Consider the following 18,402-nt stretch of genomic DNA (forward strand, 5'->3'; position numbering starts at 1 on the left):
CCACGTCTGGTGCAGAGCCATCACCCCAGGGTCACTTCTCACCACCCTCCATGGGCCTCCCAGGCCATGTCTTATGTGTTGGGCTCCCATTTTCTGCCCATTTTCTGTATCTGTGTCTTATGTCTTACTCTTCCTTTTTTTTTTTTTTTTTTTTTTTTTTTTTTTAATGGAGCACACCTTTCAGTAGCTTCTTGAGAGGAGTGCTTGTTAGGTAAATCTTTTGAGAACTGACATGTCTGGAAACGTCCTTATTCCACTTTCATTCTTGATGGGGAACGTGTCTGGGTACAGAATTCCAGTTGGGAAATCATTTTCCTTCAGAATTCTGAAGGCTTTGCTCCACTGTTTTCTTGCATCTAATGCTGCTTTTGAGAACTCTGAGTCATGCTGATTCCAATTCTTTGTCTATGACCTCTCCTGTCACCTGATTTTCCCCTTTTCTTATTCTCTGGGAGACTTTGTAGAATGTGGCTGTCTTCATGGCCAGCCTGGGATTCAACTTTCTTGATATACCAAGTCTGTTACCACTTGCCCATCTGTTTCCAGCCTCCCACAGTTCCCTTGTTATTTCTTCCCCTCCTGCTCTCGCTATCCTTGTAGGCTTGTGACTTTAAATTTTTTTTTTAATTTCTTTACTAAACTTTTCATGGGATTGTAGAAAGGAGCCAAATCAGATATCTGTGTTCAGTTTTTACCTGGAAACCCCCATATTCTTGGGTCTGTTTTTGGAAGTTTTTGTTTTGTTTTGTTTTGTTTTGAGATGGAGTTTTGCTCTCCTTGCGCAGGCTGGAGTGCAATGGCATGATCTCGGCTCACCACAACCTCCGCCTCCCGGGTTCAAGCTATTCTCCTGCCTCAGCCTCCTGAGTAGCTGGGATTACGGGCGTACGCCACCACGCCTGGCTGATTTTGTATTTTTAGTAGAGATAGGGTTTCTCCATGTTGGTCAGGCTGGTCTCAAACTCCCAACCTCAGGTGATCCACCCGCCTCGACCTCCCAAAGTGCTGGGATTACAGGCGTGAGCCACCGCGCCCAGCCTGTTTTTGGAAGTTTTATTCAGCTCCATTGATCTGACATCACTATATTTTCATTAACATTATTTTATAATACATTGCATTAATTTGAAAGACACATACCTCCTCGTTATGATTCTTTTCCATTATTTTTCTGTCTGGTGTCACGTATAGTCTTCCAGATGAATGTTGGAATCACTTTGTTGGGTTTTAACAATTATTTGATGGAGATTATGTTAAATTTCTTGATTTATTTGGAGAAGGGTCAGCTTCCAGTCCAGGATTATGTCAGTGTATCTTCATTTACTGAGGTCTTCTTTTGTGTTTTTGGAGATTTTAGACTATATTATACTACTTTTTGTGTAGTCTTTGAACATTTATTAGTTTTTGTTTATTCTTAAACAAAAACTTTATTAGTTTTTGTTTATTCGGGAGTTTTGTTCTTATAGTTGATAAGCTCTTTTTTCCACTCTACTTTCTAGCTGGTTATTGCTGTGTTCAAGAAAAGTATTGATCTTTGCATACTTACTTTTTGTGAGGTGAGAAGTATCTATTCCTCGTGGGTTTGGTTAAACTCTTCTATGGAAGCATTTCTTTGATTACTCTTTCAATTTCTTCTGAGGTTATTGGTTTATTCAGGTTTTCTACTTGAGCCATGAGTGGAAGTACATTTTCCATTTAGTCTAGGCCCATTAGAACTGTGCTTTTAATTTCAGATGTTTAGGGTTTAGGGTTTTATTGTTGTCTCTGATTTTGTCTCAGTAATGGTGATCGTGGGCATGATTTTTGAGTTTTGTGCCCTAATGTGTGGTAAAATGTGGCACTTCTCCCGTGTGTGCTTGACAAGGGCATGGTTCTGGTTGTTGGGTCTGAACATTAGGTTTTCCTATTAATTCCAATAGTTTCTATCCTTACCTAATGTTGTATCAAACTTGTCTGGAATAAATGTATTACAGCGCTCCTATCACTGTGGCCTTGTCTCTTCTTCCTTGCATCAGGTTGAAGCTCTTAGGGGCATAAACTTTCGTATCTTTTACATTTTTTCCCATGAGTTGTTTGTTTTATCAGTTTGTCTCCTTAAATGCCTCGGTTGGCGATTACATGGTACATGTTTCTTTGCCCCACTTTTTTTAAGCTCCTCCTGGTCACTTCGACTTGGTTATTCCATATGCAAGTAATTTGTAGCTGGATTTTGTTCCATCTCATACTCCTCCAACCATCACCACACTTTTGCTCCTGGTCTCGGCTCCCCACCCCGCAGTGTGGCCCCTCTGGCCCTGCTGCACCTGCCTCTCGTATCCCAGTTCCCAACTCCCCAGAGGCCCCCAGCTCGCCTCTGCTGGGCCCTCTGTTCCCAAAGCATCTCTCTGCCGTGGCTCCAGCCCCTCACAGCCATGCACTTACCCGTGGGGCACTGGGGAAACTGAGGCACACCAGACCCCATGGTCTCCATCCCCCAGGGTTCTCTATCTGACAGGGAAAGTCAGTTAATGCCCAGGCAAATTCACAAATGAGACAAGACCTGCCCGTGGTGGAGCGTCGCAGGAAGGAAGAGCACGAGGTGCTGTTGGGAGAAATCAGGGGAGGGGTGATTTCAGTTTAGGATGAAATAAGGAAAGTTCTCCCTGAGGAGCTGACATTTCAGCAGATACCTGAAGGAAGAGAGCAATGAAGGGGTGGTCATCCCATGGAGAGGGGACAGCAGTCTGCCCTGTCACTGAACAGTGTTGTCCTCAGGTTTTAAGCAGCCCTGCCCCAGCCCCTGTCCCCGTCCTCCCCTAGTGACACGCAGTGGGGCTGTGGAGGAGGCAGAGAGGGGCAGAACATGCTCCTGTCTTCCAAGAGCTCTGAGTCCCACGAAAGGCAGTGGGCTCCCTTCCTTCTGGGTCTTCCAGGCGGCCTAAATTTGGCCAACAGCAGCAGAAAGGGCATCCCAGGTGAAGAGGCCAGCCCCGAAAAGGCATAGGCCTGGGCTTCGCACAGGGGACAGCAAACACCCACCCGCCCTTAGCACTGCAAAGCCCCTGCCTGCCCTCAGAGCCCACACCTGTTCACTGTACCCGCCCTCAGAGCCCACGCCTGCCCACTGCACCTGCCCTCAGAGCCCATGCCTGTTCACTGCACCCGCCCTCAGGGTCCACGCCTGCTCGCTGCACCTGCCCTCAGAGCCCACACCTGCCCACTGCACCCGCCCTCAGGGCCCACACCTGCCCCCTACACCTGCCCTCAGAGCCCACACCTGCCCACTGCACCTGCCCTCAGAGCCCACACCTGCCCCCTACACCTGTCCTCAGAGCCCACACCTGCCCACTGCACCCGCCCTCAGGGTCCACGCCTGCTCGCTGCACCTGCCCTCAGAGCCCACACCTGCCCACTGCACCCGCCCTCAGGGCCCACACCTGCCCACTGCACCTGCCCTCAGGGTCCACGCCTGCTCACTGCACCTGCCCTCAGAGCCCACACCTGCCCCCTACACCTGTCCTCAGAGCCCACACCTGCCCACTGCACCTGCCCTCAGAGCCCACACCTGCCCCCTACACCTGTCCTCAGAGCCCACACCTGCCCACTGCACCTGCCCTCAGAGCCCACACCTGCCCCCTACACCTGTCCTCAGAGCCCACACCTGCCCACTGCACCCTCCCTCAGGGTCCACGCCTGCTCACTGCACCTGCCCTCAGAGCCCGCACCATCCCACAATGCTCCCAAGGTTACAGACTCAGTCCCAGGTTTTCTCTTCTCTAGGCTAATCATACTTGTTTCTACAATTTTTATTCCCACAAATCACCCCTCAGTGCTGGTGAAGTACAGGAAGGCTCTGGGCATGTGGACAACGTTGGACCCAGAGGCCTGCGCACATGCCCACTCGTCCTTTCTGGTGGTGTGGCTTGTCCGACTCGTGTAATTTTTCTGCTCCTTGGTTGTTTCCTTGATACTAAAATGGGACGATATGCTGATGGGGACGAGCCTCCACCTTGGTGAGGGGATCGGATGGCTGCTGGGGGTATGGAGCTTTGTCACTGTGAAGGGCTGTGCACACACCCCTGCCTGGAGACTTGGGGCATGCCTAGGATGCTGGCAGGTGCAGCCCTTGCCCACGTGCCCTGTGCGCTATAGCACTTTGGATGAGCCCACGGCTGCTCTGACCCACCCGTTCCCCTGCCGGAATTCCCTGGACAGAACTGCTGCTTCCACTCATTCCATCCTCTCCCTGTTTATTGATTGACTCTTCGACTGAGTCTTTTTGTTCCACTCTAGAGACTCTGAAACAGGATGGCTCTGGAGTTCTTCCCACAGTGTCATTCTTTGACCATGATGTGAGCAAAGAGATTTCCAGCTGCCATCCGGAAGGTGCCCCGAGCACAGGGAATGCCAGGAACTCAAAAACTCTGTGTTACCTATTTAAAAGATGGGATCCTGCCACAGACACCTCCCTTCAGGGTAGCCGTAGCCCACCTGGGCATGACTTCTGGGGCCTGGTCAATCAGCACCCCCAGGGGGCCCAGCGCCTTCTCGTGGGGAAGTCTGCACACAGAGGAAAGCCTCCACAGGAGACGGGCAGCGCTGACCACTCATCCAAGCAGGGTCAATGCCGAGGGATAGAGCAGAGGCTGTGTGAGCTCCTGGTCACCACAGGCTGGGTTACAAACAGAGAGAGCTCCCAGGGGAGGAGGGGAGAGCAGCAAATAGCCCCCTCCTGCCTTGGAGGGACTGAGTGGAACAGGGGCCATTAGACCAGGTAGGCAACCAGTGCAGGTGGGCAGGCCCAAGATCAAGGTTGACTGAGTCGGCTTCACTAGGAAGCCTACTCAGGACCGTGCCAGGCCCACTGACCAGAGCTCCTTATAGCAAGACTCTGTTTGGGGAACAGCCTGCAAGGGCCAGCATGTGGTCAGAATCTCTTCATGGCTTGGATTAGGCCCACTGTGGGGAAAACTGAGGTGGTACTCGTGATTGACAGGGTCAGGGTCAATCCTATTGTGGGGAAAACTGAGGTGGCACTCATGATTGACAAGCTGGGGCTTCAGCCTGACTGCCGGGTCTGTTTGGGACAGTGGAGGCAGGAGGGTGTCTGGGCCAGGGCTCCTGTTGCCCCAGGCCCGAGGGCTCTCCCCTTGTCCTGTCCAGCCTGAACATGACTGAGGCTTCCAGGGGCCAGACTCGGGGTGGCTGTCACCTGCCAGGTGACCCAGGCCCTGTCTTCCTCTCTTCACCCACTTTACCTTTGGGCCTTGGACCATCTCTAGGCACTGGTCCTGGGTGGAGAAGGAGTGCTCTAAAACATAATTTCCAAATTTCCCCCCAAAATTATCACGATTAAAATATTGATGGCAACAATAATAAATCCATTTCAGGTGAAACTGACACTTTTAAAGCATCTTTAGAAACCTTCGCTCTTTTTCATGGGCCTGCAACACACAATTTAGTTAAAAACTCCGCCTGCTCAGCAGAAGCAGCCTCAAGACGTGCCGCAGCCCAGCTGTGCCCAACGCGGCGCCCCAGTCCTCCTACGGGAGTGTGTGGAGGGTCCCTGCATGGTGACTCCGGGCTTAGGGCCAGGAGGACATACTGTGATGCCTTCTGGTGCCAGAATGACATTGAGGGTGGCAGGCAGCGGCCCTGGTGTGCCAAGCCCTGTGTGTTTTGTCTCCAGGTGTGGCCCCTCAATTCACAGTCCAGGGCTCCCCTGGGATGGCCCCGTCTCCTAATTCCTCAAGAGAAGCTGGATGTTCTAGAATTTTTAAACATGAAATCTTCCAATTTTCAAATACTATTAACCAAATGGCACCACGTGGCCTCAGCGGGTGCCTCTGTGGTCTGGTTTTGCCGAGGGCACCGCCGTGTGTGACCCCTTGCTTGACAAGGGCAGAGGGTAACGTCCGGCCTATTCCCCAGGGGAAGAAGAGCTTTCCTATGGAAATTAGCATCTCTCTGCTTTCCAAGGTGATTCTGAAGGTGAACTGTCTCTGTTCTTTGGAAATGCAAAGAAATAAATGTACAAAAATAGAGTGGCGATTCCTCAACCACCCTGTCAGGCTTAAGTCACTGGCGCTTCCTCTGGGAAGAGCATGGATGGCCCTGAATCATCCAGGCAGCTAAGCAGACTGCTCAGCTCCACACGGCCCTGCCCGCAGGCCTGCCGCCCCGCCCCTGTCCCTGGATCGGCCCTGGGAGTCCTTGCTGTGTACATGCGTGTGTGTGTGCATGTGTGTGTACATGTGTGTGTGCTTGTGTGTGTATGTTGAGGGGACACAGAACTGTGGAGCTGGAGGTGGCACGAGGACCCCCAAAGGTACTGGAACCCCAGCAGCTGCTCAGCCCTGGCCCCACTTACTCCTCTTTTCTGTCCCAGCCCTCGCCCTCTGCCTCGCACCTCCACTGTCTCTCTTGGTCTTGCCCATAGTCGGGCTGCAGGTTTGTGCCTGAAACCTCGTGTTCAGTCTGTCTTGTCTGAGCCAGGCTGCAGGGTGCAAGGAAAGAGCTCCTGGCTGAGAGTTGGCCACGCTGGGATGCCATGGGTCTCCCCAACTGTAAAACAGAAACGGCCAAGTCCACCGAGAGGCCTGCTGTCAGCACCGGGTGAGGAAGTGTGTGCCGGGATGGGGGCCCGGTGCCAGGCTGCCTCACTGTCCGAGTGGCCGTGCCGCCTGCAGAGGCCTGGTTCTGCCCCCAGGGCCTGTCCTGGGCCACCCTCACAGGGAGGGAGTGCCTGCCCCTACCTGGAAGAGGCAGCAGGAGAGAGGCGTTGGGGGTGAAAAGTGTTGTTCTGGAAGACTTTTGGAGAGAGGTGGTGCAGCAGGGACGCTGGTCTCCCACAGCTGCAGGGGCCTCGGGGTCCTGTGGGTTGGTGATGTCACGATGACGTGCAGCCCTGGGTCTGTCCCGGGCCAGGAGTCTCTGAGGACCTGCCTGGGGAATGCCACGGAGACACTGGACCCTGGGGCCGGGACCTGGCTTAGACAGAGACCAGTGCAAGGGAATGGGGGCTTCCTGGACACTGGGGCTTGGGGGGCAGTGGGCAGTGTGGTCAGGGGCTGCCATCGATGCTGAAGGTCAGCCTGGCCAGCCTCGCTGTGGCCATTAGAGATGGGCAGTGGAGGGCTGGGAACTGAAGCCTGGTCCAGGGTAGTCTCCGGCCCGCAGGACACGGAACAGAGCAGAAACCGCACTGCACAGAAGGCAGGGACGATATCCGGGGCGGGCGCCCCAGGATGGCAGCCCCAAGTGGCCAGGGGCACACCCTGGGGGCAGGAGGTCGGTGCCTGCCCAGGGCCGACTGCAGCAGAGCTGCCACACAGGGGTTCATCTTGCTCTCGGACCAATTCAATCAGACCAGAGGCGGTACAGTTCGCCTGCGGAGGGGCCTGGGACCTGGCCCAGAGGTGTGGGACCTCACTTCAGTGGAGGACTGAGCAGGAAGTTCTGGGAGGGGCCCAAGGAGACAGTGGGGAACACACACAGCCCAGGATGGGCCTCGGTTTCCCCAGTCGTAACAGCTGGCGGTGACACCTGGGACACCAGTCCTTTGGCACCTGGCAGCCCTTCGGGGGAGAAGAGGCGGCTCTGCCCGCTCCCGCTTCAGGCAATGCGGGCTGGGGTTCCCGGCCTCTCTGTGGCTGGGTGCCAGCCCTGGGATCCATAAGGCGGACGGTGATGCTGGGCTGGGACTCTCTCAGTCTCAGCAGGCCTGACCGTCGTGTGGAGGCCACTGTGGCCTGCTGTGGCTGGGGTTGCCACCAGGGGCTGGGGAACGAGCGGTCCTGGAAGTCACAGAGGTGCTGTCTGAGCCCTGCTGTGTCTGAGACAGCTTGGCAAGTGTCTGCCACCTTCCTCTGCCCCTCGCTTTCCTCTGTAAAATGGAACAATACCCTAGGTTCAGGGTGCTGTGAGTTTTAAATGAGAGGATGGCCGAGCTGGCAAGCTGGCGCCTGATGGGTGCTGGTGTGTCCGGGTGGGTTTGCCCTGCTGCTAAAGATGGTGTCCTCTCCTTGCAGGGGCCTCCCTGGGCAACCTGGACAGCCTCAGCCGCACCCTGGGCGTCCTAGAGGAGCGCGTCAACAGCTCGAGGCGGAGGGCACGCAGGCACGCTGCGGACGACGACTACAACATCGAGGTCCTGCTGGGCGTGGACGACTCTGTGGTGCAGTTCCACGGGAAGGAGCACGTGCAGAAGTACCTGCTCACGCTCATGAACATCGTGAGTCGGGGGGCTGAGGGGCGGGGCGGGACAGGGAGGGTCAGCCAGGGGCTGGGCAGGCCAGAGAGGCGCAGCTGCGTCCCCCGAGGCTCTGCTGATTTCCTTGTTAGCCTGAGGTGAGTGCCACAGTCTCAGGGAGGCGCTCTGGGTCCACAGGTGAGACAAGTTGACCCTCGCTGACCTCAGTTTTCTCATCTGCAAATTGCAGTAATTCCAACTTGTGGGCTTTTTACAGGCTAAGGCGGTTTTATGCAGACTCCAGTCATTTGAATGACAAATGTCATTCTATGGGTCATTTGAAAAACAGGTTTTCTCGATGTTTGCCACTTTTAAAACTAAAATTATTTTAAAAGGAAACCTCATTTTACCTAAAAAGCTAACCTAATAGTAAGACATAAAGTGACGTTATTCAGCCCCAGCTAGATAGTCCTGCCTTCCTCTGGCTCCGAACAGAGGCCCCTTTCTGTCTAAAGTAGAGATCAGTGTGCATTAGAGCGAGGGCCAGACGCCAACCCAGGGCCCTCCTTGAAGCTGGCAGTGGGAGCAACTGAAAATCGGGGAGCGAATTCCTTTCTCCCTGTGAGTCTGGGCTATTGAAAGGGGTGTCTGTGTCCCACCTCTGTCTTCTGGACACCTGCTCCTTGTCTGCCTGATGCTAAGAGATTAAAGAACCACCTCCCTCGTTCCACAGCCCCCGCAGCCGGAGCGGGAGATGCAAGGATGCTGCGCCCTGTGTGGGTGCAGGCTGTGCAGGCCTTTCCTCTCTCTGCCTCAAGTGGCCAGAGCCACTGTGGGGGTGAGGGGCATCCAGTCTTCAAAATGCAGGTTCCCAGGGGAGCAGACTGGCTCGGCTGAGCCCTGCAGGGAAAAGAAGGGGTGAGAAGGAGGACCGGGGCACGGCCTGGAATGTGAGATGCTGCCAGTGGGGCGTTAGGGGGCAGGGGGGCATTTGTGGGAGGAAGCCAGGCCTTAGGGAAGGCTGGAGGTGGTGTGGAAGCCGGGCAGGTGGGAAGTTCTAGAACCCCGTGCTGTGTGTCCAAACCTGTGGATGAATGAGGTCCTCTGGGGCCGGGCTGCAGGCAGGCAGCGGGCTGTGGAGGTCTGCTCGGAGTCTGCTCTCAGCTCTGCTTTTCGGGCCAGGGATGAGCCCCCCCAGGAACCAAGCTGACACATGGGTCGGAGTCCCCAGGGCCCTGGTGAAAAGATACCTCAGGGGGGAAAAGGGGATGCGAGTGAGCTGAACACTTGACAAGAGACCCCACCTTCATGCTCACTTTCCTCTTGACCGGCCTTGCATGAGTCCGCGAGCCCTCTGGAGCCCAGCCTTATCCACACGGGGGGCTGAAGTCCGCCGCGTCGGCAAAATTCGTTTTATTTGGGAGAGCGTTGTCACAATTAACCTCATCTTATTTTTGAAACGTACCTTTAATGCAATAATAATAACAATAAAACCATAATGGCTACAATTATTAAGCCCCTACTATGGGACCATGCCAAGCCCACGCTGGGCACCTGCCATGCTGAATTATCTTAGGAAGTCCTCAGGCTGGGTCTGTGAGACTGGTAGGTATAAAATCTTGTCTTCCCCTAGCATCATATTGCCTTCCAACCCAGCGGGGAAAGGACTGGGCTTGGAATCACAGTCCGATGGCGGCTCCCGGCCTCGCCTTTTCCAGGCACGTCCTTGGGATCGCTGCTCCCATCCTCTGAGCCTTGGTTTTCTCATCTATAAAATGGGTCAGTGTTTTCATCGTGGGGGTTGTGAGGGTTAAATGAGAGAGCGTCGGTGACTGTGCTTTTCAGTCTTTCAGTAGAGTGAACACGTTTTTAGTTTCCACATAAAATGTGGTTTTGTTATCATGACAGTGACACTATCTAATTTAGTGACAGCCCAGGAGGGGTCACTGCTGAGAGCCCACCAAGGACGCTGACTGAAGGTGGGACCCCGGGTGAGTCCTTCATGAGGCCGGTGGAGGCAGATCAGCCTTTCTCCTGGTACCGAGGGTCTCTCTGTCACAACGGCTGGTTGGAGGATGTCTAGAAGGTTCTCTGACTTTTGCCATCCAACTTTATTCAAACCCTAGTGATCCAGCCATACCCCCCATTTTGAATAATGGGAAGGTTCGTTTCTAGAAAAGCATGAGAAATTTAAAACGTCTTACATTGAGATAAGTTTTATCACAACAGAGAAGCCGTTTTAGGAGATAAGTCTCAGAAGTTGAGAAAATATTTGGGCCGTGTCTTTTGTCCCCTGTTGCACAGAAGTGAGCACTGATTCATTCAGCAAACATGTGTTGACAGCGTGCTTGTCATGGGCACCGTGGGAGTGTCCTGCAGAGGCGGTAGGGCATGGCAGAGAGTCCCGGGGCTTGGGAGACCAGCGGCAGAGGGTCAGCGGGGGGTCTGTCCTCTGATTGGAGCCCCAGCTCCCGCTGCAAGAGCGCAGCGTGGCCGTGCTTGGAGCATGCGTTGCCCTGACGGTTAATACCTTGCGTCCTCACTGAGAGCCTGTGCATGCCCGGAGAGTTCTAGGGACAGATCTAAGGCATGCCGGACCCTTCGGTGGTCTTGGGGAGGAGGAGCATTGAGGGAACGTCTGAGAAAGGATGATCTTCCAGAACACTGCTGTGCGAGCGAGCTTCCCGCAGTACTGGAGAGGAGAGACGCTGGTTTTGCCCTTTCTGGCGCAGCAGCCACCGGGCTCTTGCACACTTGAAGTGTGGCGGGTGTCCTTGAAGAACTGAACTTTTAATTTAACTTCTTATTTGTTCCAAGATAATTTTAATTAAAACATTTTTAATCGTGGTGAAATACACAGAACATAAGTCAGTGTCTTCACCATTTTTAAGTGCGAGATTCAGTGGCGTAAGCACATTCACATGGTTGGGCCACCATCGCCACCACCGTCCACAGAACTCTTCATCCTGTAAAACTGAAACTGCGCCTGTTAAATTTCAGCCCTGTTCCTCCCCTCCCCCAACTCCTGGCACCCACCACTCCACTTTCTGTTTCTAAGAATTTGACTACTCTGGGTACCTCGCATAAGTGGATCACACAGTAATTGTCCTTTTGCGTCTGGCTTGCTTCACTTAGCACGATGTCCTCAGGGGCCTTCCATATTGCAGCATATGTAAGAATGTCCTTCCTTTTCAGGGAGGAATAGTATCCCGGCCATCCATGGGCACTCGGGTTGCCCCCTCATGGGCTACCATGAATAATGCTGCCATGAACGTGGGTGTTCAGACCCTGCTTTCCGTTCTCTTGACTATAGGCCCACAAGTGGAATTGCGGGACACAGGGTAATTCTTTCTTTCTTTAACTTTTTGAGGAGTTTCCACACTATTTTCCACAGTGGCTGCACCATTTTGCCAACAGTGTACAGGAATTCTAGTCTCTCCAAATTGTCACCAACACTTGTCTCTTTTTTCTTTTTTATGGTAGCCACCCCAAAGAGTACTTTATTTGAATTAATTTGCACCTAGATGGAAGCCGCAGTGTGGCTGGCAGCTGCTGTGCGGGACAGGGCAGGGCTGGGTCTGTGCACAGACGGACTGCCTACCGTGCCCTGTCTCTGAACTGGGGTGCTGTGGGGGCCTCAAACCACAACCCCAAGGGCCCCCCCAAGGCCTGGCCAGTGGCTTGTCACAGTCCTCTTGTAAGTCCCAGCTGGCCACGGGGCCCCCCAAGGCTGGAGCAAAAGCAAAAGCATGGAAGGACAGAGGTGGTGGCAGCCGGCTGGGACTGGGCTCCCAGTGAGCTGTTTGACTGGCTGTAGAGCAGGTGGGGCTGGGCAATGGCACGCCCAGAGCCCAGGGTGTGGGGGCCAGTCCTGGGCAGTGAGCTGCCCACCGAACTGGATGCAGAGAATGGTGGCACAGCCTGTGCCCTGGGAAAGGCCATCCAGCCCTGGGAGGAGGAGCTGGTGCGGGCCCTGATGGTGAGGACCCAGGGAATGCAGACTCTGAGGAGGAGGTGAGGCAGAGGCGGGCTGAGTGCAGGCACAGCTCCACCCTGGCAGCCCTGCAGCCCTGCGCTGCCTCAGTTTCCCTCATCATTTGGGGTGACTTTTGCCTGCAGAACTCCCTTTGGGATCTCTTTGTGGCAGAGCCTGGGCCAGAATATGGGGTCCAGGGGTGGCACAGGCAGTTCAGCCTCATCAGTCACCCCCATGCTCCCCTTCTCTGCCCAGGCTCCCTTGTAACTGACATGGAACTGCATGGCTAGTTTTGCCCAGTGGCCTGTGTGAAAGGAAGTGATTTGGGTCACCTGCGGACCAAGGCTGGTAAGAGCTTGGAGTCCCCTCCATCTCTGTCTCCCCCTGCCATGGAAACCTTGGAAACCACGTATCCCAGAAGGCACAGCTACAGCATAGGCTTGGCCCCCCGACCCACGCCGCACCATGGTGTGAGTAGGGAAACACAGCGTACACTGAATTGTGTTCAGCTGCTGAGATGGGGTGGATTCTCAGCATAACCATCCTCCTCTGTCTGGTGCCCCTGGCTGCCATTCGTACGGGGGACCAGTGTTTATGGGGCATCTATTATATGTCAGGCTAGGGGTGCGGCCGTGAGCATGACAGGACGTAGCCCTGCTACCTTGCATTCTGGGAAGGGGGACACAGACGATATTCAAGTGAAAAACAAATGGGATCGTTTCAAGTAATGATAAACGCAATGAAAGAAATAAAATCGTTATGAGATGGAGAAGGAAGAAGGGTAGGGGAAGGCCGGCCACTTTACACAGGAGGTCAGGGGCTGGTGCACGGGAGGTATCACGGGAGCTGAGGCTCATGACAAACGAAGGATGTGGGAAGAGGTAGGATAGGGATAGCCTGTTCCAAGTCTGGGGGAGGGGGCAGGCGGCACCAAGGCCCTGAGGCAGGAATGGGGCCGGCTGGAAGAATGGAGAAGGCCTGGCCTGTGAAGCAGGGGGCACAGGTAGGGGAAGTTGGGATGAGCAAGGCCGGCCGCCGCAGTCTTCCAGAGGTGGAGGGGAGCTGCCTGTGGCTCCGGGAGCAGTGGAAATCACGGGAGGGGCTGCTTTGTTTTCTTGTGAATGGCAAGACATGATATTCCCTTTTCCATGGAAAAATGAAGCTGCTTTCTCATCTCAGACTTGCCGGAAGGGAAGAGGGTTGGAAATGGAGCGTTTCACAAGGGCCACCTGGGCACAGAAAGGGGCTCTTTGGTTTAGGCAAGCACCCCCCTGCCCGTTCCGGCAGCCCCTGATGGGTCCAGTTTTCTTATCTTCCTCCTTACATCTAGAAATTCTTGGTTTATCGAAATATTCTATATTTAACACAGATGATTCCTTTTATTTATGTGTTTATTTTGAAACAGAGTCTCACTCTGTCGCCCAGGCTGGAGTGCAGTGGTGTGATCTCGGCTCACTGCAACCTCCTCCTCCCGAGTTCAAGCGATTCTCCTGCTTCAGCCTCCTGAGTAGCTGGGATTACAGGCATGTGCCACCACAGCTGGCTTTCGTTTTCTTGTTTTTTGGTGGTTTTTTTGTATGTTTAGTAGAGATGGGGTTTCACCATGTTGGCCAGGCTGGTCTTGAACTCTTGACCTCAGGTGATCCACCCGCCTCGGCCTCCCAAAGTGCTGAGATTACAGACGTGAGCCACTGCACCAGCCATTTTTTTTTTTTTTTACTATGTAAAATTAGCATAAATTCATGTAGATATGTGTCTTCCCCCAGCAGTTATTGTCTACTACCTGGTTTTAATGATCGCACATCATGCCATATGACTGTAGCACACTTTTTACCTAACTTATTGTTTATATGACATATTCACATAGCAAAACTAATTTCTCCATTAGAGGTCAGACATGCCACTAACTGTACCATGTTCATCGAGCTCAATCTACCGCTCCTGCTTACTTATTTCCTTAAGCTGAGTTGCTGAAAGCGGAGTCCGTGGTCAACAGATATGCCCGTTTTGTAAGCTTTCTACGCTGGAATGTTCTCTGTTATGGTTTCCTCTGTTCCTGCTTCGTTGAGCAAATGCCTGTCTCCCCACCCCCTCACACCACTGAGTCCTTTTGAACAGGGGTAATTTAATTACAACGGAGATAAACTTTTTGCTTTTCCTTGATGTTAATGAGCCTGCGTTTAAAAATATACGTGTATTTGTAAACAGAGATTATTTTATTGTTTGTGCTTGGCCTATTCATGCCCTTGATTCTGCTGGGATTTGGGGGTGTTCCATTCATCTGAAGAGTTTGCGTATCTAAGTAGATTAACTTTTTGTCTGTCACATGTGTGGGAAATACTTTTCCCCGTCTCCTTGTTTACCTTTTGTTTTGTTCTGCCTGGGATAGTTTTTGACGTCCTACATTTTTGTGTGTGGCCAGATCCTGGAGTCTTTCCCCTCCCATGGGAAAAGCTTCTCCCTTGGGCGGATGCATTTGGCGTCTCCTGCCCTCCCCAGAAGTTAATCTTCTGAGATGCTGGTCTGTTTGGCAGCAGAACTTCCCAAGCTGCAGCTCCCAAGCTCCACACCTGGGTTCAGCCATAGCAGCCCTCCACCTGAATTTCTCCCGAAGTAAGAGGAAAGATAGGCTGGGCGCGGTGGCTCACACCTGTAATCCTAGGACTTTGGGAGGCCAAGGCGGGCGGCTCACTTGAGGTCAGGAGTTCGAGACCAGCCTGGCCAACATGGCAAAACCCCGTCTCTACTAAAAATACAAAAATAAGCCAAGGGTGGTGGCCCATGCCTGTAATTCCAGCTACTCAGGAGGCTGAGGCAGGAGAACCGCTTGAACCCGGCAGGCGGAGGTTGCGGTGAGCCAAGATCATGCCACTGCACTCCAGCCTGGGCGACAGAGTGAGATTTCTGTCTCAAAAATAAATAAAATAAAATAAAGGGGGCGGGGGAAGATAGAGAATTCAAAGGAGCCAATGTATTACATGCAGTGCATTCTTATTTCCCTGCAATATCTGGCTGCTGCAAAACTCATCAGGATATTACCAGTGGGGAACGCTGGCCTATAGGCAGAGCCAGCACATAACTCCCAGGGCCCAGCGCAAAATGAAAATGTGGGATCGCTTGCTCAAAGAGCAGAGGAAAGTGCCATAAAAAGGGACTATTTAGCCACTTCTTTTCTTCCTTAGTCTCTGTCTCTTTCTCTCTCAACTTGCTGTTTTTTTTATTTGCTTTTTAATGTTGTTCTAAGTGAACAAAAATTGGAACCTTGAATTATTAGCATGAATTTCTTATTCATCTTTAAATTGTGCCATGGCTATTTTAAATGCAAATATTAGAGCGCTTGGCTTCTATGTGGAGTCACTGAAATTAAACAAATGTGCATTTTGTGGCTGATCCTGGTGGGTGCCTCAGGCTGACCACAAGTTTATGACAGGCACAGGCCAGACTCAGGGAGGCTGGGAGGAGGAAGAGAGGATCCCACAGAGTGGAACCCCGCTGAGGGAATTCTCCTCAGGTACGGGTCCTGGCGGAGTGAGTGCACCCCCAGCATGAAGGATGCTCCCACTGGAGTCTGCGAGCTTCCTGCCACCCCTGGAGGAACACATTGGTTGTGCCCCAGCCAGGGGGTCTGGGGAAGTAGAGCCAGGCACACCCCCTTCCCACTGGTGCACTGCTCCAGCCCACAGCGTATGGCCACAGCCAATCCATCTCTATGCAGGTGTCACTCATGGGAGGCTCACCTCCGCCGAAACATGGGCTCTGGCCGGCCATCCACCAGACATGCCCCTTTCCTGCCAGCCGTGGGCGGGATGGCCACCACCACGCCTGCCCTGAGATGCCGTGGGGAATACATGCCTGATCCTGCACCTGCTGGGGGCGGCTGAGAGCCTGTCCTGGGGAGGTGGGACCCTGCTCCACTGCCCTGGGAGCCTTCACTTCCAAAACACACGCGCAAGGGTGAGAGGATGAAGAACTTCCAGACGGAGCTGTAGAGGGTCAAGCCGCAAGTTCGGGGCCTTCTGAACATGGGCCCTGGTCATCTGTGAAGTCAGCCTGCCCCTAGGGCAAGCCCAGGAACCTGAGCCCTGCACTCAGACCCCACAGCCCAGTGGACCGCCTGGTGCCCTGCATGTGCCCCCGTATGCCACCTCAGGCTCCCATTCTCTGTGGCCTTTCCCCAGCCTCTACTTGGGCACGTCCACACAATTCCGAGGCCCAGGGGGAGCCGGCCGCGCTGAGAGGGCGCCGGGTGGGTGCTGAGCCTGCGGCCCTTGTCCCTGGAGGCTCCCTGCGCTGAGTTGTTTTGGTTTTTGTTTTTCTTGAGATGGAGTCTTGCTCCCTCGCCCAGGCTGGAGTGCAATGGCGTGATCTCGGCTCACTGCAACCGCCACCTCCCAGGTTCAAGCAATTCTCCTGCCTCAGCCTCCCAAGTACCTGGGACTACCGGCACATGCCACCACGCCCGGCTAATTTTTATATTTTTAGTAGAGACTGGGTTTCACCATGTTGGCCGGTCTGACCTCAGGTGATCCGCCCGCCTCAGCCTCCCAAAGTGCTGGGATTACAGGCATGATCCACTGCACCTGGCCTACAATGGAGTTTGGGCACACACAGCCATAGCCCTCCTGGCTGCTGGCAACCCTGAGTCCAGTCTCCTGAGGCTCAGTGGCCCTTAGCCTGGTCAGAGAGGCTGAGGCCCCTTGGGGGTACCCACATCCCCCCATCTAAGGGCAGAGGGGTCACTCCCTCCCAAGCACTGTGAGGGCTAAGAGGATGGAGTGTGAGCCATGGGCAGAGGTGCGGCCCGTCCAGCCTTGCTGGCCCCCCAGCCCCATCACTAGCAGAGGGAACTCTCTTCCCTCTGCCTTCATTCTGCTCCTGCTCCTCCCAGCCTTTGACTCTGGCTCAGCCTCCAGCCTCCACCTTGCATCGCTGCCTCCCCTGGGCCCAGCCGGGAGGATAAGGGGCTCTCCTCTGCCCAGGCCTGCCCCCCGCCCCCGACGGCACTGGGAGACCACTGCCATGTTTGATGCTTCCTGCTTGGAAACGTGCTCCCTGAGGTACTGGGTGCTGCCAGGCTGGGACACAGTTGACATTGGTGAACATGCCTGATACTGACACTGGGGCTTCAGTATTTCTCATTTTCAAACACTTGCTCTGCCAGTGCCTCGTCTAGTCTCTGCTCACAAACTAGACGCAGTGGCCACGTGTGTGGGCCTGGGCACCCCTAAGGAGTGGGCTTGGGTCTGACAGGCTAGGAGGCAGCTCAGGTGTGTGTGGCAGCTCAGGTGTGTTTGGCACCTCAAGTTTCGTCACCAGGTAAAGTCAGGGACTCTTCTCCAGGCTCAGGTGAATGGGGGGCAGGGATGAACGCCTCGGAAGATCAGAGCCATTGTGAAAGTAATGTGTTTATATACGCATTTTTATTTTTTTGAGACAGGGTCTCACTCGGTCACCCAGGCTTGAGTGTAGTACGGCAATCACAGTTCAGTGCGGCCTCAAACCTCAGCCTCCCAAGCAGCTGGGACTGCAGCCTCACACCGCCATGCCTGACTGATTTTTTAAAGATGTTTTAGAGACAGGGTCATGCTATGTTGCATGGTGGACTCAATCTCCTGGGCCTAATTATGCTGCTGTCTCAGCTTCCTGAGTAGCTGGGATCACAGGCAGGAGCCACCACGCCTGGCTATGGATACAATTTTTTTTTTTTTTTTTTGGACGGAGTCTTGCTCTGTCCCCCAAGCTGGAGTGCAGTGGCGCGATCTCGGCTCACTGCAAGCTCCGCCTCCCGGGTTTACGCCATTCTCCTGCCTCAGCCTCCCGAGTAGGTGGGACTACAGGCGCCCGCCACCTCGCCCGGCTAGTTTTTTGTATTTTTTAGTAGAGACGGGGTTTCACTGTGTTAGCCAGGATGGTCTCGATCTCCTGACCTCGTGATCCGCCCGTCTCGGCCTCCCAAAGTGCTGGGATTACAGGCTTGAGCCACCGCGCCCGGCCGGATACAATTTTAAAAGTAAAATCTATCTGTGCCAAGACTTCAAGAAATATAAAGCTTGGGCCCAAGGCTAAAGCTTCCTTTGTGGCTTCAAGCATTTAATTAAAGCACTAATTTCAATCCTCCTCTTCCCTGTGAAGCCTAAGGCCTCAATGTGTTGCTTAAATATCAGGATCTACAAAGACCTTGCACTGTCTGTGTGAGCCCCTGGTCCTACTGCACTCCTTGTAGACAGGAGGGAGAGACCATTGCAGTGGGTGACACCCA

General features: G+C 53.8%; 1 protein-coding gene across 1 annotated transcript in view; it reads left to right on the forward strand.

Annotated features, from left to right (window-relative positions):
• ADAMTS2 (ADAM metallopeptidase with thrombospondin type 1 motif 2) overlaps positions 1-18,402 on the forward strand; it is a 236,971-nt gene that overhangs the window by 128,518 nt on the left and 90,051 nt on the right. Inside the window, exon 3 of the mRNA XM_050794432.1 lies at positions 8,007-8,209. Within this exon, the coding sequence (XP_050650389.1) occupies positions 8,007-8,209 (203 nt within the window). The remainder of the gene's footprint in view (positions 1-8,006; positions 8,210-18,402) is intronic.

Source organism: Macaca thibetana, chromosome 6 (assembly GCF_024542745.1).
Source record: "Macaca thibetana thibetana isolate TM-01 chromosome 6, ASM2454274v1, whole genome shotgun sequence".
In the NCBI taxonomy this organism is placed as follows: Eukaryota; Metazoa; Chordata; class Mammalia; order Primates; family Cercopithecidae; genus Macaca; species Macaca thibetana.